Genomic DNA, 25712 nt, shown 5'->3' with positions numbered 1-25712 from the left:
CGCGCCGGTCCCCAGCATGGCGGCCGCCTGGCCCTCCGGGCCGGCAGTTCTGGAGACCGCGGCCGTCCAGCTCCTGGGTGTCCTGTGGTTCGTGTCAGTCACCACGGGACCCTGGGGAGCGGCCGCCGCCGGGGGCGAGGAGACGCTGAAGTGCGAGGACCTCAGAGTGGGACAATATCCTCTGTGCGGGGCTCCCCGGCGGGAGGAGGCGGTGGGGTGGCGCGGGGGTCGTGGCCGGGGCCGCGGGCTAGGGCCGTGCTGGCGGGAGCGGGGACCTGTGGCCTCCAGGCGCCGGGGACGCTGGGAGGTGAGGGGAGATGGGACTGGGAAAAACAGGCCGCCCTGGGCAAATCTCCTAGGGATTTTACGATTGTTGGCGCTTTTTCTTCGGACCCACCTGTTTGTTTATGTTTATTTTACTTTTACTGGTGGGTTGGTGTGTGCAACACACACCTAGATCCTGCAGCACGCGCGGTGCTGATCTAGGCACTAGTGACCCAGCGATGGGCAGGGCCTCCCCTGGAAGTTTGCCGTCTCGGGGTGAGACCGGTAGTGAATACCGATGAGGCCGGGTGTGCTGCCCGGGAGTCATGAACTTTCCAGGATCGTTACCTTTTCTCCTTCGCAAGCTCCCGTGGCGATGCTGCACTGCCAGGGGGGCAGATGCCCGCTGCACTCGGTAGCCGGGGGCAAAGGGTTTGAACTCGGTGTGCCCACGATGAGCCGTATAGGTCACAACGGACCAATGAATGGAAAGGTCTGTTGTGATCGCTTAGGACGGTGCCTGGCGTGTAGCAGGAGCTGTAGGTGTGAGCTGCTTCTTTACCGAAGAGAAAGCGGAGGCCGAAGGGGTGGAGTGGGTCTGCTCGGTGTAACAGTTCTGGTAAACCGAGGCACAGGATGAAATGGGAGCTGCGTGCAAATGAAAATAGCGACCCCTGTACAGAATTAGATACTTTGGTGCAAAGCGCGTAACAGAAGAGTCAATAGCAGAAGGCAGAGATAAAGGAAAGATTTTAGGAGGGAAAATCTTCAAATTAAGAGAGTTCTGTCCTATAGTATTTTTGTGTACGTTGAGGAGAGGCCGTGGTTATTTGTGGTGTTGTTGGTTTTTTTTTGCAGAGCAGCTCTTATTTGTTGAATACCATTTCGTTGAAGTTTCAGAATCATTAACGTAGCAGGTTGAGTTATTTTTCTCGGCAAAAAGGTCAGGGCCGTTCTCGCAAAGAAAATAATTGGGCAATAGGAAGAGTTGGGCTTTCTGAACCCTAGAGAGAAGTGGCTGAGCATGTAGGACGATAAGGTGGTGACAACGGGACAATATCTGTTACTCCTGGCATAAAAATGAGGTCTTCAAATGCTGAGTCAAAACCGTAAACAGACATCTTGTGAATTCCTTACTTGTCTCATTATAGCGTCAATAAAATATGTAGGAAGCAGAAAAGCACCCAAGTGTTTTAAGTATCTGTAAGGATATAATTATTATACCTGTTTCCAAAGGCTTAAAATCCTGTTGGGGAGACCATGTGGACCCACCGGAAGCACCATCTGCCCTGCAGTCCGATGCACGTGCCCTGGGCTTGGAGTCAGGGAACCTGATTTTGCAACCCGTCATTGATATGACTGTGGAGAAGTCGCTCAGACTGTGAGCCTCAGTTTGTGCTTCTGTAAAGTGGGAAGAATAGTATCTACCTCACAGGGTTTTCAAGTTACATGAAATTATGTAGATGGCAATACTTGAGGGCCCCGTAAATTAGTTCAGTCAGATCTCTGGAAACTGATTTTTTTTTTTTTTTTTTAAGCTTAAAGCTCTCTTACAATAATTTGGTAAAAATTTTTATTTTCATTTTTTCTTGTGTGTGTGTGCTCTGTGCTTAAACCCTAACTGATGTTCTTTAAGGATGGCATTCTCTGCTAGAGCTTTTAGTATACATTAAGTTAATATACTTTTCCTGTAATAAATTAATGTTCAGGTATTATTTAGTGATACTGAGGATATGTTTGTGCTTGTCTTTTTTGACCTGGATAAATTAACAGCCTCCCTTTACATGTGAATATAAACGTAAGTATATATGAGATATTAAACAGATGGTAATGTTTTGTGTTGGAATGGAGTTCACATTTCCTTAACTTTTCTTAAATATATTTGTAAAGATCCAAAAATAAATGATGCTACACAAGAACCAGTTAACTGTACAAACTACACAGCTCATGGTAAGACTTCCAGAAACGTGTCTTTAAAAATAAATTTTAAAACACTATTTCATAGATTAATGAATGGTCACTAAAAGTAATTAATGCGTGTGTTTTTTTTCTTGCGTTATAACATTATTCAGTTTTCAGAACAATTTAAAATTGGAGAACTGGCTAGAGGACTTAAAAAAGAATTTTATTCTCTTTAATTATAAAACTGGGATGTTTTATGGTTTCATTCATTTTTTGAAACCTTTGGAATCCATTTATATAGCTGTCTTGATGCCCTTTATTCACCAAGCTATGTTATGCAAAGGTACTGCTTCAGTTAGATTTTTAATTACTTGTAAAGAACTTGAAATGAGATTGTTGGTACAATAAGGTGCAGTGAGCAGCTGTATCACCCACATTATGCACTTGTAAAATATACATTGATAGTCCAGCTGGTGTGGTTCATTGGTTGAACTTCTACCTATGAACCAGAAGGTCATGGTTAGATTCCCAGTCAGGGCACATGCCCGGGTTTCCAGCTGAATCCCCTGTTAGGGGCATGCAGAAGGCGGCTGATCAATGGTGATTTCTCATTATTAATGTTTCTATTTCTCCCTCCCCCTCTGAAATAAATAAAAAACATATTTAAAAATATATATGTATACTTGGGTACATCTTAAGTATGAGGACAGTATGGTAAGAATTTTAAATATGCATCACTCTTTTTTCTTCTTTTGTATGAGTATTTTCTTAGAGATGTTTTGAAAATGGATAACAAACCCTCATCTAATGATTTTGGGGGCCATCTATTCTAAAATATGTGTAATACCACAGCCAGGGCATGTGCCCTGACTAGGAATTGAACCCACAACCAACGTCTCAGTGCATGGGTCAGCGCTCCAACTAACTAAGCTACACCAGACAGGGTTGGCTGTCGGTCTGTCTATCTATCATGTAGCTTTTCTTATCTAAATTAAAATCTCATGTCAGATGTTCTATTGGGAGGTGGTTTGCTACACGTTATATTCTCTTGTGTGCTTTGCTAGTCTTAAAAAAAACAATGCATAATCACACCTTTCCTACAAAAAAAAATGGTTTCTTGCCTTTTTCTGCCTTCAGTTCCATGTTTTCCAGCACCCAACATAACTTGTAAAGATTTCAGTGGCAATGAAACACATTTTACTGGACATGAAGTTGGTTTTCTCAAGCCCATATCTTGCCGAAATGTGTAAGTACTTTACTGAAGTTAAATTTTCAGATCACTTGCTTATGTTGTATCTTGATTGCATGCAGTGAAGAGATAAAGAGGTAATTTATGGGGAAAGTTCTTCACTAATTTAACTTTTTGCTTGTATCAGAAAACTTCTTCTTTAAGTGTGCATATTATATTGTTTTATAAATGCAATTTACCAACCAAGTAAAGCTCTATTGTTCACTACTTGGGATAAATGAAGACTGAATGGCCTTATGCCATGTCAGTTTAGTCATTTAGGCTACCCAAATTAGTTAGGAAAAAATTATGTTCTCAAAATGTGGGGGATTTCTAGAGTTCAAAATAAAGGATTGTGTACTTGTGCTATTAAAAGAATGCTAACTATTAAGTCATTTGCATATTAAGGGAATTTTGAGACTTGGTTTCATTTTTTGTAATAGGCATGGATGATGAATGGTAATGTAAAACAATTCAAATGTTAGTTTGGGATATTAAGATAAATGGCTTTATTTTGTTAGGAATATTCTTTGTTTAAAGGTCTTTTAAGTTTGCTTTTAATTTTGCTTCAGTAAAGCTAACATTTTATTCCTCTATTTTTGTCTTGTGCTAAAAGCTTAGTTTTATTCACTTTTATTAATTGCTGGCACTATACTTTTACCTTTTAACTGTACGTTGTTGCAGCTATTTGATGATATCTATTTGAATTTATAAAAAAAATAACCACTGTTTGGCTTTACAAGTACTATTAGAATTCTTAGAAATTACTATTAGAGCCTTTTTTTTTCTTTTGACCCTACTTCACTGAATTAATGAGGGGCTTTAGATTCTATCTTGCTAAGCCAATCATTTAGGATTCTTGGCTTCTAAGAGTTCTCATTAGTAAAGTAAAAATTGTTAAAAGGAATTATTTCCAAAGTATTTAGATACGGTTTAGACAATTTTGAAATTTATAGATTGATATTTCTACCTTAAACTTTCCAAATAACAATTTATTAAGTGCTGGTCTAAGATATTAGGCTACTAGAGGCCCGATGCATGAAATTTGTGCAAGAGTAGGCCTTTCTTCCCCCAGTGCCAGCCACCGGCAGGCACCGGGGACCCAGGTTTCCCTGTGGCTGCCGGCTGGCACCCAGGGACCCGTGCTTTCCCGAAGCCCTGGTTTCATCTGATGTTAGGTCGTCCGGTCTAATTAGCATATTACACTTTTATTATTATAGATAATACAGTAACTAAGAATATCATCTGTTGAGAACAGCTAGCCACTCAGGTTGGACTTTACAGTAGTTTTCCATCTCTCAGAGCAAAAGGCAGAGTCTTTACAATGGTATTCAAGGTCCTGCATGAGCTGTCCTGTTTGCCCCCTATTACCTCTCTGACGTTGTCTTCTATTCTTCCCTTCTCCCCCTTTACTCCTGCCACAGTGTCCTCCTTAATAGACCTCAAACATGTAAGGTGGCTGCCTTTGTAAATAGCAGTGTGTTGTCTGGGACACTCTTCCTTCAGAGGCATGACATGGCTGACTCACCTCCCTAAGGTCTTTGCTCAAATATCACCTTCTCAGTAAGCCCTCTAATCACCTTATTTAAATGGCTCCTGTTTGTATCCCTAGCATTCTGGATTCCTACACACCCTGTTCCATTTTTTTTCATAACATGTATGGCTTTCTTAATATATGATTTACTGTAAATATTTTTATTGTTTGCTGCCACTAGATTGTTAGCTCTTTAGGGGCAGGGATCTTTGTCTCTTTTATTCATTAAAATATTCCAATAGCCTAGAATAGTTCTTGGCATGCAGTAGCTACCCAAAAAGCATTAATTGAATGAATGAATGAATGAACTAATTAATCAATAAATAATAACTAGCAGTTTTGTTTTCTAAAATGTTACATGTTGAAGGTGACACTCAGGTTCTAATTTCGTGCAGAAATGGCTATTCATATAAAGTGGCTGTTGCACTGTCTCTTTTTCTTGGATGGTTGGGAGCAGATCGATTTTACCTTGGATACCCTGCCTTGGGTGAGTATGTTTCATTAAAAAAATCCTTGTGAAACTTGTGTGGTAGGTAAATGTACCTATTCTTACAGATTAAATCTCTGCATATTCTACCTGGAGTAGAATAGTTAATATTCTTCTGTGAATATAGGGCTCTATACTTCAGCTTAGTTAAGAAATACTGACTTTTCATCTATCTTCATCTTTGTGAGAACACATACTCGAGATAGTGTAGTCACTTAGGACAGTGACTGAGCTGTCATTGCTAGTGCTGGGCACACAGTGAGTACTCAATAAATATTTTATGAATAAATTAGCATTTCTCCAAAAAATATTTTCTTCTATCTGAACCTCTCTCAGTGTTGGCTTGGGAATAGAACTATGGAAGCCAGCATAAACTGGTATGGACCCTGACTTTTATTATCCTTTGCATACCTCCTCCCCACACCTTCCTCTTAGTTGTAATCTTCACATTTACCATAGCTAGTAAAGTTTATGAAAACTATTTACATTTGATGATAGCTTTTATTTAAGCAGTACTTCCACATGTCAGCCCTTATTTAAGCCTTGCAACTCTCTTGAGTTTATCATTGTCTTTAAATCTTCTTTAACAGGTAGGGAAATTGTCACCAGAGAGGTTAAGGGATTTACTGACTCTAGAGGCCTTGCTTTATACTGTGACAAATTTGTTGTTATCATTCTTGTTTTATGGATAGGGAAATTGTCATGAGATTAAGAGATTTGCCCAAGGACACTCAGTGACCTGAATTTGAACCCCAATTTTCCGGCTCAAGAGATCATGCTTTATTTACTGTAGTGCTCCGCTTCTACATTAACTCTTCACTGAGCAAATTTAAAGTTTCTGAATGCTCTTCTTTCCAACTAGCAAAGCGAATCTTATTCTTTTCATGTTGCTATACACCAGAGATCAAAGAAGAATCTTCCCTGTGAGGTTGGTGGGAAGTATGTTTCTGACAGCCTTACCTGGAGCTCAGTGTTATAAGGTCCTAAATAGAAGTCAAAGTTTAAAATACTGTATACATGAATTTATTCAGTTAACAAACATTTATTCAGCATTTACTACCTTTAAGGAAGTAGTAATTAAGTGCTCTGGAAATAATGATGATCACAGTTCATATTGGCTATAAAGAAAATGAATATGTTTGTAGGTCAATTTATGATGTAGCACTATTATAGAACCATAGCAAAGTGCTAGGAGAGCACAGAAAGTGACTGGTTTTGTCATCCTTAGAGTGTGAGGGAGGCCTTCTTAGATGGGGTGACATTTGAACTATGTTTTGAAGGATAAACTGATTAGAGAGATTAAGGGCAATACTGGGAATAGCATGTCAAAGGCAACAGGGTATGAAGGAGCATGTGTGCATGTTGAAAGAATGGTGGCTACGTTAGCCTGTGGTGTAGAAGGAACAATGACAGGAGGTGAAAAGTGACTGCACAGGTATTCTTTGGTCAGATTATAAAACTTTGAGTCTTCATAGGGAGTTTGGACTTTACCCTTTAATGTCAGAAGCCCTAAAAGTTTGTAAGCAGAGGAGTATCATGGTCAGATTTATATTTCAGGAAGGGTAATGGCTTAAACAGAGAAAGACTGGTAGCAGAGTAAGCTAAAGAGAGATTGATGCAGTAGTCCTGGCCTGGTTATGGTGTAACTGCACGTTCATGCCATTTGTAGCAGCAGCCATACCTTTCTATAACAGCGGAAAGCCATATAATATGCATGGAAGGCCTCCAAGTTACCAGAACAAAAATCATTTAGTCTGTATTACTCTTTTTAGATTAGGGATGGATGGGATGGATGGATGGGTGCATGGTTAGACAGAGAATTTAGGTTCATAATGAGAAAGTAAAATGACATGGTTGATATCAGATGGTTAAAATACAGCCAAAGCCTTCTGCCTTAGTCCTTGCATTTTCTGTTATGTTCTCTTTAAGAAGATAGGAATATACACACACACACACACACAGGAATACACACACACACACACAGGAATACACACACACACACACACACACACACACACACACACTCTAGAGGCCCGATGCATGAAAATTCATGCAAGAGTAGGCCTTCCTTCCCCCAGCTGCCGGCACCCGCTTCCCTCCAGCATCTGGGACCTGGGCTGGCTTCCTTCGGGCAGCCCACAGGCACCCGGGACCTGGGCTGACTTCCCTCCAGCCGGCTTCATCAGGAAGAACATCCAGAATGACTTCTGGAAGATGTCTGGTCTAATTAGCATATTACCCTCTTATTATAGATTTTTTTGAAACATTTCTAACTTTTAAAAAGTTTTTAAAAGATTAAGAGAAAGGAGAAAACACTGTTCTTTAGAACAGTTTATTCTGTGATGATTTTGAATTGTGAATATATTTTAAATATTTGGCATAATGAGTGGCATTTTAGCTTCTTGTAATGCTTGGCCCCTGAGCTGTAATGTCCTATAGTATAAGTTAATGTTTTTACTTACTGCAGCACATAATAATATGTTGATATGTGCATTGTGAAATTTTTTTCCCTGTACAATCAAACTATAGGTATAAAGCTCTGTATAAAACTCTATAGTAGCTTTGGTTAGTGAATGCACTAACTTTGGCAGGAGTTGCCTTTCTCTGGCTACTGCTACTCCAATCTATTATTAGCTTCAGTCAAACAGAACCTTTTAGTTTGAGTCTGAGATTCTATAAACCTTCAAATATAATTAACATTTAACTTTATGGCTCAGTGTAAAGATATTTTTTTAAAAATCTTTAAATAACTCACTCTATTATCACAAGAACCTTTGGATGTTCATTAATTCAATAATTTATTTTGACTGTTGATGTAGATACAATTTCTCAAGATTAGGTCTGTGTTACAGCTCCTGAAGTTTTGTTGTCTTATCTTCCATTATCTTTATTCCATTTGGTTTGTGATTTTAAAAATCCCTTTACCATTTTTAAGTGGGATTTTGGTGTGAGAATTGCTAAGTGGGCATGTCAAATTCATTATCTTTAACTGAAAATCCTCATCTCTTTAAGCATTCAAGTATTTTTATCTGTATCTAACTTGCATTTAAGCTATCTTAATGTTAAAGATTAGTTTTATCAATAAATCTAAAATACTATATCAAATTACAGTGTTTTTAAATTTTAAATTTTTTAGTTAAATTTTAATTTTTACCATGAATCCAAAGTTAAGGAATTTTGGTATTTTCAATTTAAATGATTACTTCCATTTAAAAAAAATTCTTAACTGGATAAAACAATGTTGACTGGTATATAATCCTATTTAATTATAATCTTATGCAATCTTTATGGTTACAAAAAGCAGTGGTTGTATTTATAGATAGCTTTTTAAAATACTTCTTTTGTTTATGGTCATTGGAGTTTTATAAGAACAGAATAAATAATATAAATCATATACATATGAAACTTGTTTTTTAAAAGTAATGTAGTGATGAGTATGATAATTTACTGTATAAATTTTACTTCAGGATTAAACAAGGGACATTTGTTGGGGGTGAAATTGCATAAAATTTTATAAAAATATAAAAATTCCTTTAAGAAAAATTGTCTTTCTGTATATTTTAAATTTCTTATTAGTCCACAGTTATGATTTTGTTTTAAAGAATAAAAGTCAGATGGGTAAATTTGAAAAACTTTTTTTTTTTAATATTTTTTTTTAATGATTTCAGAGAGGAAGGGAGAGGGAAAGAGAACGAGAAACATCAATGATGAGAGAGAATCATTGATCGGCGGCCTCCTACATGCCCCACCCTGGGGATCAAGCCTGCAACCCGGGCATATACCCTGACCAGGAATTCAACTGTGACCTCCTGGTTCATTGGTCAATGCTCAACCACTGAGCCACTCTGGTCAGGCGAAAATCTTGCTTTTTTTATTTTTTAAACAATATATAGCTTGCTTTTTCTTTTAATTTTTTTAAAAAAATTCAGTTGTAGTTTACATTTAATATTATTTCAGTTTCAGGTGTATAGCATAGTAGTTAGACAGTTATGTACTTTACAAAGCGTACCCCCTCCCTGATATGATATTTCTAGTACCTACCTGGCACCATACATAATTATTACAACATTATTGACTATATTTCCTATGCTGTAATTTATATTAAACCCAGCTTTATTTCTTTTAATTGATTTTTCCTTGATATACCAGTGCTACTTTAGCTAGAAGCTATTTTTCACCACAAAGCTTTATATTTTAAAATAATATTCTGTCTTTGTGTTTTTAATTGTGGTATATCTGTGACTTTTTCTATGCAAGAGCTAGCGTATTTTGTTTTGCCTTTCTGTAGCATTAAAGGATTATAGATTCTCAAAGATGATAGCTCTTTTGAAGCAGTTAATAGAAGAGATGCTCTTTTCATAGTGGTATTCATTTTAAAATGTAAATATTTTCTTATTATGAGAATAACAAAGTGTTGTATGTTTTAAAGCCCATATCTTAAACATCTTTGGTTATATTATTCCTCTTTTTTTCTCTAAGTTTGAAGTTACCAGCTTGGACTGACATATAATATCCACATAGGACAAATAAAGGGATTTGTAGGTTAAACTTTTCTAAGGTTTGAAAGCTTTCTTTCATAGGCACCAGACACAAAAAGAGTAATGATAACCAAATCATTATGGAACACTTGCAGTTTGGCAACAGCAACTTCTGTATGAAGTAATCTGTGTTCTCTAAAACAGTTATGTGGACAGAGGAATATTTGCAGGACTCAACCTGCAATAAAACAAAAAATACCAAAAATTTTTTTAAATGCCCCAAATTAATCTCTGTTTTTTAAATTTTATATCCAGATAAATCCTTTCATTGAACTTGTGTTTTTAAAATGTAAAGTTTAAGTTACTAAGTATAAATGAAGTACACTCAAAACATGAGCTTTATTAATTCATCTGGTAGCATAATCTTTTTGAAAGAATATATCTACAATAGTAATGGTTCAGTATAAAAATGGATTCTTCTTGATTAGAAGCACTTTTATTTGGAATTTTAAAATAATTTTTTAAAATCTAAAGCTGATACTTCTTTCCACAATAAGAAGTTAATAAATAGGGTTTGTACAAAGATGACTTTATTTGGGTGTTGGGGGGGCAGGGAGAAGAAGTCAATCTACTCTTAGTAGTTCACAAATATCCCATCTTTTAAAAAATTGGTATTGATGCTCAAAATAATGAAATCTATAAGAGTAATGATTTATGTTGGTTTTAATAAATGCTGTTTAGAATGTATGCTATTTTTTGTCCAAGTTGACCAGTGTTTATTTATAAGTGAGATAACTTATTTGATAGTTTGTTCCTTCTGTAGTCATATTGACTAGGCATGGGTATGACACAGCCCTGATTTCAAGTTGCTCACAGAAGCATAAGGGAAGACAGACAAATAATAAATTCATAATAAATCATACTATGGGATATGTGCTATGCTGCAACTTAAAGGTGCTGAGGAATATCTAGGAATGGCATTAAATTCATCCTGGGAGCATTAGAGAAGACTTTCTAGAAGGTTTAGAATACTATTAGGGGTCAGCTAGATGATTGGGAATAGTGGTGGGGAAGAGGAAGGAGCAAGGCAGAGAACAGTGTAGCACACATAAATGCAGAGTTAGGTGAAGGAGATACAAGAGCAGGGCACATTAAGAAAACTTTAGTTGGTTGGGCTGTAACACAGGCAGAAGGAATTTGCAAGAGATGAGACTAGGTTGACTAGGTTAGATGATGCTAATATAAAGAATTTGGATTTATGTTGTCTAAATTTCTTGATTATAATAATAAGTGTAGTAGTAGTAGAAATTGTGGTAGCACAAGTAGCAGCTGGGCTAACATTTATCAAATGTTTTCCATGTGCCATGTACTAGCCTAAGTTTTTTACTTTGTCTTTCTCTTTTTTTAATCCTTAATGTCCTTTCTATCTTATTTTCATGAAGTATTTTTATATTTGAAAGCTAAAACAAATTTAAGATAGTATTATTAGCAACCTCATTAGTTAAGTTATCCTTTATCTTAAATTTATAGAAATAAATGGACCATAGTTAATTAATATCACACATTTGGAGTGAGACTTAATATAAATCAATGTAATGATTTTAAACTTTGAAGTTTTTCTTTAACAGTCATCTTAGTTATTTAAATTTTTTAGAACAGCTTTATTGAGGTATAAATGATATATAATAAAGTACACATTTAAAATGTACATTTTGATAAGTTAGACATATGTATACGCCTGTGAAGCAATCACCATAATCAAGATAATGACCATATCTGTCACTCCCAAAAGTTTCCTCATGCCCATTTGTTAATCCCTGCCTCTTGGCCCTCCTTATCTGCTCTTGCCCAAGCAAGCACTTGTCTGCTTTCTGTCACTATAGATTAGTTTGCAGTTCCTTAAATGTTTAAAAATCATCTGGATCTGTTCTTAGTTTCTTTAAATGTGTTCTCTCACATTTACCAAAGTTCCTAACACACACATTTCCTTATCTAATATTTTGTCTGAAAAGGAACTTCTGTTCATTTTGAAGCACTCTTAAAAAGGGGTTCAGCAGCAGAAATCTAGATTTTAATGATCTCATTATCTTTTTCTGATTAGCGAAGGATACTTACCAACAAATACCATTTCATATCATTGTTTTAAACAGTTGTGTAGTATTTTTTACCTGTTGTTAGTTGTACCTGGATATTTTGAGACATTTCCTCCCTGTTTGACATTTAGATTGTATCTGGTATTTTGATAGTCATACAACAGGTATTTATCAAACTCTTGCTGTCTGTTGTAGCACTGTTCAAGGAATTGACTTGAATAAGACAGACAGACAGATAGGATCCTGCCTTTAGGAATTTACCTGGCAATGGAAGACAGAATGAAATGAGCAAACCAGTGAATGAGGCTGTTTCCGAGCTAATCAGCACCATGAGGGAAATAGGGGAGATGTGATAGATAGAGTGTTTTGGGTGGGGGAGGGGTTGCGGGTGGCATGCTGCTTTAGATGGGCAGATTAGGAAGACTTCTCTAAAGAAGCAGCTTGAGAAATGAGAAGAGCTACAGGAAGAGGGCATGATAAGGGCAAAGGCTCTGACTGACATGGTTATATTGTCTTCATAGAGTAGCAGATAATTAAAGACAAACTTTTTTTGGACCATTCTTAATATTTTTTAATAAATTCAAGGAAGGGAAATGTTTCCAAATTTATAAATGCTAGGTGGAGAGGGATACATTTCAGAAATACAGTGAGTGAGTATACTGACTGATTGTTCCTTGGGCACAATAAAATGCAACTAATGAAAAAGTAATTAAAGGAGTTGTTATGTAAGGTGATGGATAAAAAGTTAGGAATCTTTAGGAAACAGAAAGGCTGAAAAAATTTATTTGTTCATCCAACAAATATTGATCATCTATCATGTGCCAGGCAGTGTCGTAGGTACTAGACACAGGAGTAAATTAAACAGATAACAGATGCTTCCCAGCCCTGGCTGCGTACCTCAGATCATTAGAATGTCTTCCCCATACACCAAGGTTGCGGGTTTGAGCTCTGGTCAGGGCACATACAAGAATCAATCAATAAATGAATAAATAAGTGGAATGACAAATTGATGTATCTCTCTCTTTTGCTTTCTCCTTTCCCCTCTCTCTAAAATCAATAAAAAGAAAAAAGACACTTCCCTAATGGGGCTTCTATGAGACAGAAATCAAATATAAAATATTAAGTAGATAATAAATGTTTTGAAGAAAACTAAAAGAATAATTTCATATTTTTATATTTTAATAGTTTTAAATTATTTCCAACATGTATTAATCTAGTACTTACAACATTATTCTGCTATTTGTGTAATACTAGGAAGGGGCAAAGTAATCTAATGTACCTACATATTTCAGTCTTCTTTGTGTATTTCCAAATTGTGTGCAAGAGGTGATCTCATCCACTCTGATTTTAGCCAGCATCTGTATGTAGTTGGAACTTAGAACTGCCCTTTCACGTAGAGTCGTGCTTCATACCATTTTTTATGTCTCAAATGGGATGTCTGGAAAGCAACTCAAGTTTAAATATAGAAGAGAGATTACTCATTCCACCCTCACCCCTAATCTGCCTCTTCTGATTTCATCATCAAGTTTTTGTGTTATATCTTGTATATGCTCTATTGTCATATATTTAGTACCTTACCTCAAAGGTTGGGACCAAGAACAGAGGTGTATCTATAGTGCACAGAATTGTTGTAGAACTAATAAACATGAGATGCTAGAAAAAAGTATAGGATAAATTCAAGATAATTAGATTACTAATACATTTTTAAAATTTAACTATAATATCAGTATTTTTTCCTGATTATTTTTCCTGTGCCTTGTCAGTCTTTATTTGGACATTCTACTAAATGTATATTACAATTTAGACATAATATATTAAGTCTAAATGAATAAATAAAGATTTTAGTACTAAAAGTTGTTCTTTACCTTTTATTTACTGAGATTTAAAGATTTATTTCCTCATGCCTTTTCTCTTAAGAAATTTTGTAAGATTACATTGAGTTTTTCTTTCAGTTCCTAATATTTATTTTTGTTGTGGTTTTTTTATATAGAGGAACCTTTAAACTTTTCTCATATTTTCAGGTGAAGATTTGATTTTTTTAAGTGTTAATTTTATATTCTTGATATAAAGAGTTTGTATTATATGTAATGGTTTATTGGGAAATGGAAAAGTTTGTTAATAATTATAAGACTTCCCAGGTGTAAACGATCTTACCTTCTTTTCTAGGTTTGTTAAAGTTTTGCACTGTAGGATTTTGTGGAATTGGGAGCCTAATTGACTTCATTCTTATTTCAATGCAGGTAAGTTATTTTTTTTGTTTTTATTTTTAAATACATTTTTATTGACTTCAGAGAGAGGAAGGGAAAGGGAGCGAGAGAGAAACATCAATGATGAGAGAGAATCATTGATAGGCTTCCTTCTGCACGCCCCCTACTGGGGATCAAGCCCCCAACCCAGCATGTGCCCTGACTGGGAATCAAGCAGTGACCTGGTTCATAGGTTGACACTCAACCACTGAGCCACATCAGCCAAGTTGTAAGTTAGTTTTTATCTAGGAGATGAACTATTTTTACATTCAAATTTGATGTCTGTGATCTTCTGATATATTTTAAATATACTAGGAAGCGGTTAATAATGCTTTTTCAATTTTTCTTCAGATGCTGTATCCAAGGGATCATGGCCATGTTTCCAAGTAGCATTTTTCAATTTGTGTTCTTCCAATTAGTAGTTCTAAAAGATATAACTTCATAAAAAAAGGATTCTATGATCAAATATGATTTGTAAATGTGAGTTAAAATGATTTAAAGAGATTTTTTTTTACTGGATAACTTCTCAGAATCTTTTATAGTGTGTATTATGAATCTCTAAGAAGGATTGGGCTTATTTCTCAAACTTATTGTTTCTTTTCCTGATAGTCACAGACACATGATCAATTAATATACTAGGATATTGATGGGATTTGATATTTACATATGGACACCTGGAGGCAGAAACAAGATTTTCTTTTGCATTGGACAAGCACTCAATATTAGTATTTTTTTAGTTTCAAATTATAGAAACCGGAATCTATCTATCTTAAGACAAAAAGAGAAAAGGAATGTTTGGGTTCTCTGTAGATAATTGAAGAGTGGGGCTGGTCTCCGGTAAGATCAAATCAATATAATAAAATGATGTATCAGGACTCTCCTGATATTCATCTCTGTTTCTCTGTGTCTGCCTCATTTTTTGCTACTATAGTGCTATGGAGACAGGCATAATTTGTGAAATGCTATCCCTAGGCATTTAAAAGTGCCACCAGATGTTTTCTATTAAATTATACTGAACTGGTTGTGGTTAACTCATGAGGATTCTTAAATTAGAGAAAGATGAATTTATCATAACAAATGTCACAAAACAGCATTTCAGTAAGCATTTATGGAGCACCTAATGTCTTCAACAAGTGTGTCAGTATGTATTTTGATCATCATCAGTTTTGTATTCTTTTTCATACAGTATTTCCACTCCTCAGTTCAGTCTGCTTGATGCTATCCTTATGCTTTAAAAGAAAGTCCAAGTCTAGGAGGTTTTGGTAGCATACTGTGAGGAGGGTACCATACTGTGAGGAGGAGGCAACATATGGACCAATAAGATACCAGAATTAAATAAGGAAAATATTTGGTTTTAAAGTTGGAATTTTTCTTTCTTTATTCATAAACATGCTTAACCAAATATCCTGCCTTCTCTGATTGTGGGACAGGCAAGCAGACATGAAGAGGCTAAGGTACTTGGCACATATGCTTTGAGATGGTTTCTCACTTTAATTGAGGATCCAAGGAACTTAATGTATTATTGGGATTCTTTCAGATATCCAGAATTCAGTGTCAACCATTTAGTTAATATTTTCACACTGGGTTCTTTCTTTGGTGATATCATTACGTTATAACTTTCTTGCACAGGTGGGGTCTAGCTGGCCCGCGATTAGGCCAATCAAGCCAGCTGTGGGGAGGGGACCTGGGAGATTGGCCAGCCACCCCGCCCCCAATTGGGGTGGGGGGCAATCGGGGACGGGGCCAGCTGGGAGGAGGGGCCCTGGGCTGGCCAACCCTGCCCCCTGGTCAAACTCTGGTTGAATTCCCAGTTGAGGGGGCAATTTGCATATTACCCTTTTATTATATAGGATATCAAATTATAGAGCTTATTTGATTTAGCTACTGCTTTCTGGTACATGTATGCCTAAACTTTTCAGAACAAATATTTTCTTGAAGATCTGGCATTGAGACTATTACATTAAAAAATTACTGAGGTAGATTTAGAATGTTTGAAATTCTGCAATAAATATCCCTAAATAAGACATTTCAATAGGTACGGCCACTTTAGATTGCTTTTAGATTGGAGGAAAAATAAATCAGTTTTCAAATGCAGCCAAATAAGACCTGTAGCCTTATTTTAAATGTCATTTGATATACTTAACATGTGATGTTGACTATATTAAAAAAATTTTCAGCAAATCAAATAAGATTTTACTATAAAAATCAGAAACTCTGTTTCAAATATATTTTTTTCCAACTTCTCATGATCTTTTTGTTTATTCTTCTTTCCTTCTTTATTTTCTCTATCCCTGATTTTTTTCCATTAAATATTATTCCCTAGTGAATTGCAGTGTTTTTCTATTGGGCTGTGATCCCAGAAACATATTGTGCATGAATTCAAGACCTATAAAAACATACTTTGCTTCACAGTGTCTATAACACAAATCCAGAAAAATCCTCTTAAAAAAATAGCTCTAGTTATTTCATCTTTGAACCAAAGAGTACAATCACACATTACTAAAGTAAGCTTTACATGTTGCTATATATACTGAAAATATTTCCATGAGTTTATCTACTTGTTAATAAACTTGAAAGTTTCTTTCTTTTTGTTGTTGTTATTCTTAAAAATATGCAAGTGGCCCTATGTGAATGAATGGCATGAAGCAATACATAGAATTAATTCAGTTATTTTGTGCATTCAACCAAAAAACTAAATCAGTGATACATGTGTAGGCTACTGTCTTTCAGTTATAGGTAACTATTGTGTATAACTACTATATAATTATTCATAAGGCATTTCCAAAGATTTTAAAACACTCATTCTTTTGTGTTTGTATATGTTTGTGTAATCATGAAGGATTAGACAATTTAAGGTTTTTTAATCAGAAAAAATAGCATATTTGGATTCCATTTAAACCTCTTTTTTCACACAATCTGGACATTTTAAATTACACCCAAACCTATGATATGTACTCTTTCAAACAAAAAGAAAAGAAAGTTTCTTCTGTTAAGTGGAGACAAGACAGCCACAAATCAGAAAGATGAAGAAGGGTAGTTTTAATATAGAAAGTTGTTAGAAGGAAGTATGTTGGGTTCTTTGTGACAATTTTTAAAAATTCTATATATTATGGAAGAAATCACTTTCATTTTCATTCCTATTGACATTACAGAGTAGATTTCCTTAAAGGACTAATAACTACATAAGCAGAAATTCAGAAAAGCTGCATAATCTCCAAGATATTTATGAATTTTATAAGTAAATTTATAAAGTATCTCATTAGTGTGGCATTTAATATATGTAACTCATTTTAGCATTGGATTATATATTGCTTTTATATTATTTCTTAACTTTTACACCAGATTTGAACTTTCACACATAAACTTCTTGAAGAAAAAAAAGAAAGACTTATTAATCCTGTATAGCACTAGTATGCTAAACATAGAGTATGCCCTCAAAAACTTTTGCTGATTTGAACTGTATGCATTATACCTTGTGTAAGTGTGGCGTTGTTCCAATTACAGAGAAGATGAGAAGCTAAAAATGGTAGTTTTAAAAAAGTGATTGCTTTTTTTTTTTTTTTTTAGGGCCTTAAAGTTCTAAGTTTTATACGGTCACTTGAGAGGCAATGAATGCAAGTAAAAGTTGGCATGATAAATTGTAAATATTAGGTTTTATGCCATCAGTGAAAATGAGTTTAATGAGCACAATTAGCTATAATAAATTGGGATCCTTGCCCTAATGGAACTCATGATCTAACTATCCCAAGAGTGTGGTCTGATGATAAGATTTAACTTATTATTCGACATAAAATATTTCCTTGACAACTGCAGGTTTAAAACAAAAAAGTTAACCTGACTATCTTAAGTACTTTGAATTTTACTAAAAATTTTAAAAGCCTTTTCAGTTCAGAGCATAAATAAAGTTAGGGTTAGAGTTCACTTCTGTGTAAGCCAATTTTGTCCTGTGAAATAACATGCTATTGATCAAAAGAATGACTAAACATGTAATCACCCTAAATCTATTAACAACATGGGAAAAGTTGGTCAAAGTCCTTGATAGTTCACTAGATGTAGGACAGCAATATATAAAAACCAGTGGACATTTCGTAGATAGCAAGTCTTCCAAATAGCTCAGTGTATTATTTGTTTAACCCTGGTGTGATTAATTGGGGAAATAAACTGGAAAACTGAGGAGACTGATCATTTGTGTCATGTGACCTTAATTAGGTAGCTCTCAGTTCACGTATGCTATGGGCAGATTTTTACTTTGTGAATGAAAGGAATGTTCATAAAACAAAGAATATCTTAAACTGGTTCTGAGACTAATCCCAATGCTCTGTTTTCCTCAGGAGATATAATGGGAAATATTATTCATTTCTTGAGAAGTGATGTTTGTGTTGGGCATTAAGGATTAATGCTAACCAGTCTTTAAATCAAATGATTATCTGGGTGGGCCCTAAATTCAATTCAAGTGTCTTTATAGGAAGTAGAGGAGGAAAAGACACAGACACAGACACAGAAAAGAAGTTAGTGTGAAGACAGAGGCAGAGATTGGAGTGATGTGGCCACAAACCACAGAATGCCAAGGAGTGCTGATTGCTACCAGAAGCTAGAAGAAGCTTACCATGGATTCTCCCCTACAGTGTCTGGGACACGCGGTTGGGCTGATACCTTGATTTTAGACTTCTGGCCTCCAGAACTGTGAGAGAGTAAATTTATATTGTTTTAATCCACTAAGTTTGTGATAATTTGTTATAGTAGCCGCAGTAAACTAATATAGAGATGGAAAGAAGTTGCTTTCTTTTGGTTTTAGGGCTTCTCACACCAGGGACATTGACATCCATTGTACAAACTGATTTCCCATCGGCCGGACCCCAGCAGCAAGCTAACCTACCATAGGGAGCGTCTGCCCCCTGGTGGTCAGTGCGTGTCATAGCAACTGGTCAAATGGTTGAACGAAACAGTTGGACACTTAAAATATTAGGCTTCTATTATATAGGATACCAAGAATCTGGAGATAAAGGTAGTTCTAAGATTTGCTAATTTAGACCTGAAGGACATAATAAAGGACCCAAATCTTTCCTTCCTTATTCCTCTTCCTCTCTTCCTCCTTCCCTTCATTCCCTCCTTCTCTTCTCTCTTTCTTTCCTTCCTTCTCTTTGCCATCTTCAGGTCTTTTGGTTATCACTTTCTTACATAGTTATCGTCAGAGGCATCACTTTTTTACATAGTTACCTTCCTCTCACACATGTCTTCTTAAGGGCAAATAAGCCCCCACAGAACTCATCTCACAGGCGATTCCATTATAGGCCCAGGCTGAACCAGTCTCTGGAGGGAGGATTGGAATTACCATGATAGAACGAGGTGTTGAGGAACTAGAGTCTTGGAGTTTGAGGGAAGAAATCTGTAATAAGATTGCTAAACTAGAGACAAAATTGGATCATGCATTTGCAGGTAATAAAACTGTAAACTCTGAGGGTATCTTTTCTACAGGATGGGGGAAACAAAACAAAACGACCCTATCACTTATCTACATGTTAACTGCCAACTTGACAAGATTATAAAGTATCTGGGTCCTAATCGGTTTTCAGGTAAATAGTTTTATTTCCTGAGAGAGCCACGTGAGCCTCAGATGAGCTTATAAGAAATGCATGCTATTAAAGGGTCACCCTATCATATATTGTCCTTATTTCCAACTTCTGAATACTTTCTTTTTCAACAGAAGTGAGATTGTCAAAGAAGATGGCATAGGAAGAAAAAGATAATAGGACAGTAGGCCCAGTTCTAATCTATGCACATATTCCTAATTAGGCTATGTTTTACCATTTGATTTGGTAAAATATATCTACTGCCTTTTTTGTTTCCCTTATACAGTCTCAAAACATGTTGTTACTTCTAGTCACCCATTTTTCTCTTTCTTGTGTTAATTCTTAGAGTAGTTTTCTCTGTGAGTTTGGCCACTAAAAAAGCTTTAATTTTTACTTAAATTCATTAGTAACATTCATAAAGGGGAAGCCAAATCAATTTAAACTTTACAAAGTAAGTCAGAGTGCATTATAGTACCCAGCCTGGTATCTAGCACATAAGTGCTTGTGTTCTTTGAATATTGACATTCATCTTTCATTGTTGGCGGAGATTGTATCCTCTGCTGTTATGTGTATAACACCTAGCACAGTATCTGTAATATTATAGGAATCAAGTGTTTGTTGAATAGTTTTTAGAACCAAATTCATTTTAAAAACAAAGAATTTTCTACAACAGTGTTAATTAAACTCCAGTTGTTTAACCCCTAAAAGAATTTTTAAAAAATTCCTACCCTTCGTACGTTTTTAAGTTGACATTTAAGTTTTTCATCATAAATTTAAATAGTTGCAAAGGGTGTAATTTCTGGTTTATAAATATTGATATATTTAAATAAAACTTACATTAAAAAATGTACCTAACAGAATATAAAAACCACAGAATTTAAAATACCAGGACGGGGAAGCATCTTACTCATTAAAATGAAAAGATTTTAAATTTTCTGTGGTTTCTGGATTGAGTTGTCATTGTAATTACTAATGATATACAATTGATCAAAACAGCATAAAGGTTACAAATTTTAGCAAATAATTTTAAGCAAAAATAAGTAAAGTGATATTAGGAATGCATCCCTTTGAACAAGAAATGGCAGAGCATATTTTTAGTCTCTTAATTAACGGAGATTTCCCCAAGTCCAGTATTTTGAATTATCTCTTTGTTAGGCACGTCAGAGGTTTTTATACCTCAAGGCAATGTGTCATCATAAGACTCTGGATATGCTTTGATGGGAGGTGTCTTTACTGTTGTCAAGTTGGAGAAAGAGCCACAGTGAAAAGGAAGTGGGGAAGGGTACTAGCTGGATGCCTCCACCATAGCATCAGGGATATCATTTTTACCAAGAGTACATCATCTAATTAAGAATCTCAAAACTGATTCCCTTAGAACTATCTGGGCTCACATACACCTTGGTTAATCTTTGTAATCCCCAAGGCTACATTTTTGTTGTTGTTAATCCTCACTAAGGATATTTTTCCATTGACTTTTAGAGAGAGTGGAAGGGAGGGGAGAGAGAGAGAGAGAGAGAAACAAAAATGTGAGAGAGACACATCCATTGGTTGCCTCCCACATGTGCCCTTACCAGGGCTGGGGATCCAGCCTGCAACTGAGGTACATGCTCTTTTTTTTTTTTTTTTAAATATATTTCTTTATTGATTTCAGAGAGGAAGGAGAGAGAGATAGAAACATCAATGATGAGAGAGAATCATTGATCGGCTGCTTCCTGCACACCCCCCACTGGGGATCGAGCCCGCAACCCAGGCATGTGCCCTTGGCCGGAATCGAACCTGGGACCCTTCAATCCACAGGCTGATGATCTCCCACTGAGCCAAGCCAGCTAGGGCGAGGTACACGCTCTTGACCGGAATCGAAGCTGGGACCCTTCAGTCCAAGGGCCAATGCTCTGTCCACTGAGCCAAACTGGCTAGGTCCCTAAAGCTACATTTTGAAGATTGCTGCTTTGAAGGATCATTTGTAGAGATCATGTTAATTGTATTCCCAAAAATGTGATTAAGAGAACAAGATGATTGTAATGAGCATGTGGATTTTTTTTTTTTCCTTTCTATCCTCTTCCTTTTCCATTCCATGTGGTTCTGGTAGGACTGTCACACTGCCTTTTCTCCCACAGGAAGTCTGGCCTGGCCAATCGTATTAATCCTATTCTCTTGGGTACAGTAATTTGTCCAGCAATAGGCATATATACCAAGCAGGTCACAGTTCTTCCCTGGAATTGGTATATAAACACCGAGGAGGAAGATCTTACTTTCTTTCTGTTGGGATCTGCTGAGCTGTGAAAAAGTGAATCTGGAGCTGTTGGGAGAATGAAGGCAAGCAGAGCTACGCAAAGAGGCAGGGAGTCCAAACCAGAGTCCTCGTGGGCATGGAATTTCAGTCCTCGAGGCCTTGGTTCCTGCAGCTCATTTGACCCTGTGAACTTCCCTCGTATCTTTTGTAGCTACGAGGCACTAAATTACTTATTTTTGCTTGAGTTAGTTTGAGTTACATTATTGGTACTACTGAAATAATTTCATTAGCAACTATAAAAATAAACTCAAAGTGTTGTGAAAATATCTTTGGTAAAATGAGTAATTTTGAAATATTTTTTCTAGATTGTTGGACCTTCGGATGGAAGCAGTTACATTATAGATTATTATGGAACCAGACTTACAAGACTGAGTATTACTAATGAGACATTTAGAAAAACACAGCTGTATCCATAAATGTTTTTAAAAAGAAACAGTAAGTGATATATATATATATGTAATCTTAATTATAGTATATTATCTGTATGAATTATGAGAATTTGAGAGCCAGAGGAAATTGAAGAGACCATTTAGTGTTCAAATCTCTCCTTTTGCTTCTCAGGAAACACAGGTCTGCTTGTGCCTGAAATCTCTCTAATCCTTTGTAAAGCATTTTCATGTATGCTCACTGCTCTTGCAGTTAGTTCTCAATTCAGACTCTCATTCTTTACAATGAATATGGTTAAAGGACAAAGTTCACAAGAAAAAGAATATCATCAAAACAAAAAGATATTCCATAGTATTATATGGTTATGATGAAAGCATGTGTTGTAGATAGTTCAATGAAGATTATTTTTTCTGCTGTCTTTCTCTCCTAGACTCAATATGATCTTTTTAAAAATCAATTGATTGACTGATTGGTTGATTGATTTGAGAGAGAAACATCTATTTGTTGTTCCACTTATTTATACATTCATTGGTTGCTTCTTTAAAAAAAAAAATACATTTTAAAAAAATTAATTTCAGAGAGTAAGGGAGAGGGAGAGATAGAAACATCAATGATGAGAAAGAATCATCCATCACTGCCTCCTGCATGCCCCCCACTGGGGATTGAATCACGACTTCCTGGTTCATAGGTTGACACACAACCACTGAGCCACACCGGTGGTTGGTTGCTTCTTTTATGTGACCTGACTGGGGATTGCCCTGCAACATTGGCATATCAGGACGATGTTCTAACCAACTGAGCTACCTGGCCAGGGCCCATATGATCTTTAAACCTTTTTCTTTTCTTCTTCCCTAAACCTGAAAAGTTGATAGACCTCAACCCTGAACTACTATAAGTATTTACTCTAACCTAAAGTTTAGCTCTGCCCATGAAGATTGTTCATTGGTATCAGCTTTAAATAGGTAATACACTTAGAGAAGTCAGAGGTACCATTAGTTTTCCTGATTTAACACTGGTTCTCTCAGCTACTATAAGGTTTTTATTTCCGTGACTGTACATTAGTCTAGTCTAATAAGTAATCTTCCAGTAATGCTAGATTTTTCTCAGGAAAATAGTTTCCTGGTATAATCATTCTCTGTAATGGAGAAGTCCTATGCAGTGTGGGGAGTGTGGGTACGTCGTAGGTGACTGTTCATTTGGAACTGTCTGCAGCTTTCAGAGACAGGGCAGAGAGAGACAGGCTAGATGTTTTGGCCATGGTCATAGCCCTAAGGTTTTCAGTTGACTCTATCTCAGAGAGTGCTTCTATAAGCCAGGAAGGGAATCTGCACTTATTTTCTATGTTGAAGTGTATAAATAGGATATGAAGTATAATTTTGCCTTTAAAGTAGGGTTTTTTTTCTTAGTAAAATTATGGAATATGCTTTATAGATATTGTCATAAGTTTGAACAGTGATTGACCCTGTTTAGATCTGAGGAATTTATTCAACTGATTGTCAAAAAAGTTTTTGAAATGTTTTTTAAAAATAAACTTTAAGAACTTTTTGGTTTAAAATTGAAATGAAAAAATAAATTGAAATAAAATAAATAATTGAAATGAAGCTTAGAGATCCATCTGCCTCTTCTGACCAAGGAACAAATTGAGACTAAGACAATCAGTGTAGTGGGTGTGAAACTGAATCTCACATCTAGAACTCTGAGTTCCACTGGTTGTTCTCCATGTCCCTTCCCACTCCAACCCAATCCCAGCAACTATATAGTTTTGTATTAAGCTTATTCATTTTGAAAATTATTATTCTTTATGAGAAGGGTTGAATAGTTTCACATAACCCATTTTCATACTGTAAATTGTATCCCATTTAAAAGTATGAGATTGGCCCCGCCAAGGTGGCTCAGTGGTTGAGTGTCAACCTATGAACCAAGAGGTCACGATTCAATTCCAAATCAGGGCACATGCCCAGGTTGCTGGCTCAATCCCCAGTAGTGGGCATGCAGGAAGTAGCCAATCAATGATTTTTTTTGTCATCATTGATGTTTCTATCTCTCCCTCTCTCTTCCTCTCTGAAATCAATAAAAATATATTAGAAAAATAAAAGTATGTAGATTGTTCTTAAACCATAATGTGTAAAAATTAAGTAAATGTAATTTAAATTTCTTAATTGATTTTTAGAAAGAGAGAGAGGTGGAGGTGGATTTGCTGTTCCACTTATTTATGCATTCATTGGTTGATTCTTGCATGTGCTCTGACCAGGGATTGAACCTGCAACCTTGGTATATTGGGACCTATATACCAATTGAGCTACAGGGCCAGGGCCTAAGCAAATGTAATTTAAAAAAGCATTCCATTCTCTGTAGCCTATTATAGAGACATTTAATTGAGATTCCAGACTCAAACTTAAAATTTAAAACTCTTAAGGCCTGTTGAGAAGGCAGATCTCTGCATTGTCATTCATATAATCTCTCTATAATGTATACAAAAGGGCTCCAAAAGTAAGAAAAAATGTCTTAGGTAAATGAAGCATTGCAATGTGCATCTACAGTAACCTCATTAGATTCTTAAAAAATCGTGTGCTTTAATGTATTTATTTTTTCTGTTTTAGGTTTTGGGCCTGATTAATTTTAATAGTGAACTTCCAGGATGTGGATTTCCAGATTTTCTTTTTCCTTCTTCACATAACACTTTACAGATTCTTTGTAACTTTTTGTTGTTGATGATGCTTTTATTTTGTTGTTTTAGTTGAAAGCATTTTATCCTGAGATTTATTTAATAGGACTTTCTTTGAGAGCTGTATGTATAATAATAGTCTTTCCTAGGCTACTGTCTCTATGAGATAGATAGCTTATTACCCGATATCCTGTAATGTCTTTTCCAAAGACAAGTTGCCACTTGTCATTTTTGCTTCTGAAAAATAAAAGTATGACTTACTCACATTTTTTAGTGCTTTATTAAGAAACCTTAAATGTTGAAAGTAGCTGTCTTCTGCATTTTGATCCTTCAAAGTAGTTAATCCGTGGTGTGAACAAATACCATTTATATTGCCTGGGGTGCAGTCTAGTGTATGACAACCCGCCTGGTTTTCTGTAGCTTTTCAGATCTGTCTTTGCCTTGGTATCCAAGGAGCTGAAGATCATCAGGGAGTCTGAAACCTTGAGGCAACATGGGAACTTCTGGCATTGGTTCAGGCCTCTGAAGTGTGAACTTTCTCCTTTTTGCTGTGGGAGTGCTGCAC

The 25712-nt window shown here is 35.9% G+C and overlaps 1 protein-coding gene across 4 annotated transcripts; it reads left to right on the top strand.

The window, feature by feature from the left end:
• TM2D1 (TM2 domain containing 1) lies at positions 1 to 25413 on the top strand. Of its 4 annotated transcripts, XR_011470241.1 has the most exons (8): positions 1 to 178; positions 2145 to 2214; positions 3304 to 3412; positions 5324 to 5415; positions 14153 to 14226; positions 14584 to 14712; positions 18698 to 18915; positions 22401 to 22489. XR_011470241.1 is itself a non-coding variant. In XM_070405246.1 (7 exons), the coding sequence occupies exons 1-6, from the start codon at positions 17 to 19 to the stop codon at positions 22509 to 22511; spliced, it is 618 nt and encodes a 205-aa protein (XP_070261347.1). In that variant the 5' UTR covers positions 1 to 16; the 3' UTR covers positions 22512 to 22530; positions 25083 to 25413. The 4 variants fall into 4 exon arrangements, 1 of the variants encoding a protein (XP_070261347.1); XR_011470240.1 differs by lacking the exon at positions 14584 to 14712; XR_011470242.1 differs by lacking the exon at positions 18698 to 18915 and having other exon boundaries at positions 22401 to 22481.
• The last annotated feature ends 299 nt before the right edge of the window (positions 25414 to 25712 follow it).

This window comes from Myotis yumanensis, unplaced genomic scaffold (assembly GCF_028538775.1).
Source record: "Myotis yumanensis isolate MYYU_CA2020_CCGP unplaced genomic scaffold, mMyoYum1.0.hap1 SCAF_2, whole genome shotgun sequence".
Classification (NCBI taxonomy): domain Eukaryota; kingdom Metazoa; phylum Chordata; class Mammalia; order Chiroptera; family Vespertilionidae; genus Myotis; species Myotis yumanensis.
Note: the sequence above shows the minus strand (reverse complement) of the source record. Positions and strands in the feature narration are given on the sequence as shown.

Coding starts and splice junctions, on each gene's coding strand:
- TM2D1 (XM_070405246.1), top strand. CDS start 17: ATGGCGGCCGCCTGGCCCTCCGGGCCGGCAGTTCTGGAGACCGCGGCC. Junction 179..2,144: donor ACCTCAGAGTGGGACAATAT/CCTCTGTGCGGG, acceptor TTTCTTAAATAT/ATTTGTAAAGATCCAAAAAT. Junction 2,215..3,303: donor TACAAACTACACAGCTCATG/GTAAGACTTCCA, acceptor TTCTGCCTTCAG/TTCCATGTTTTCCAGCACCC.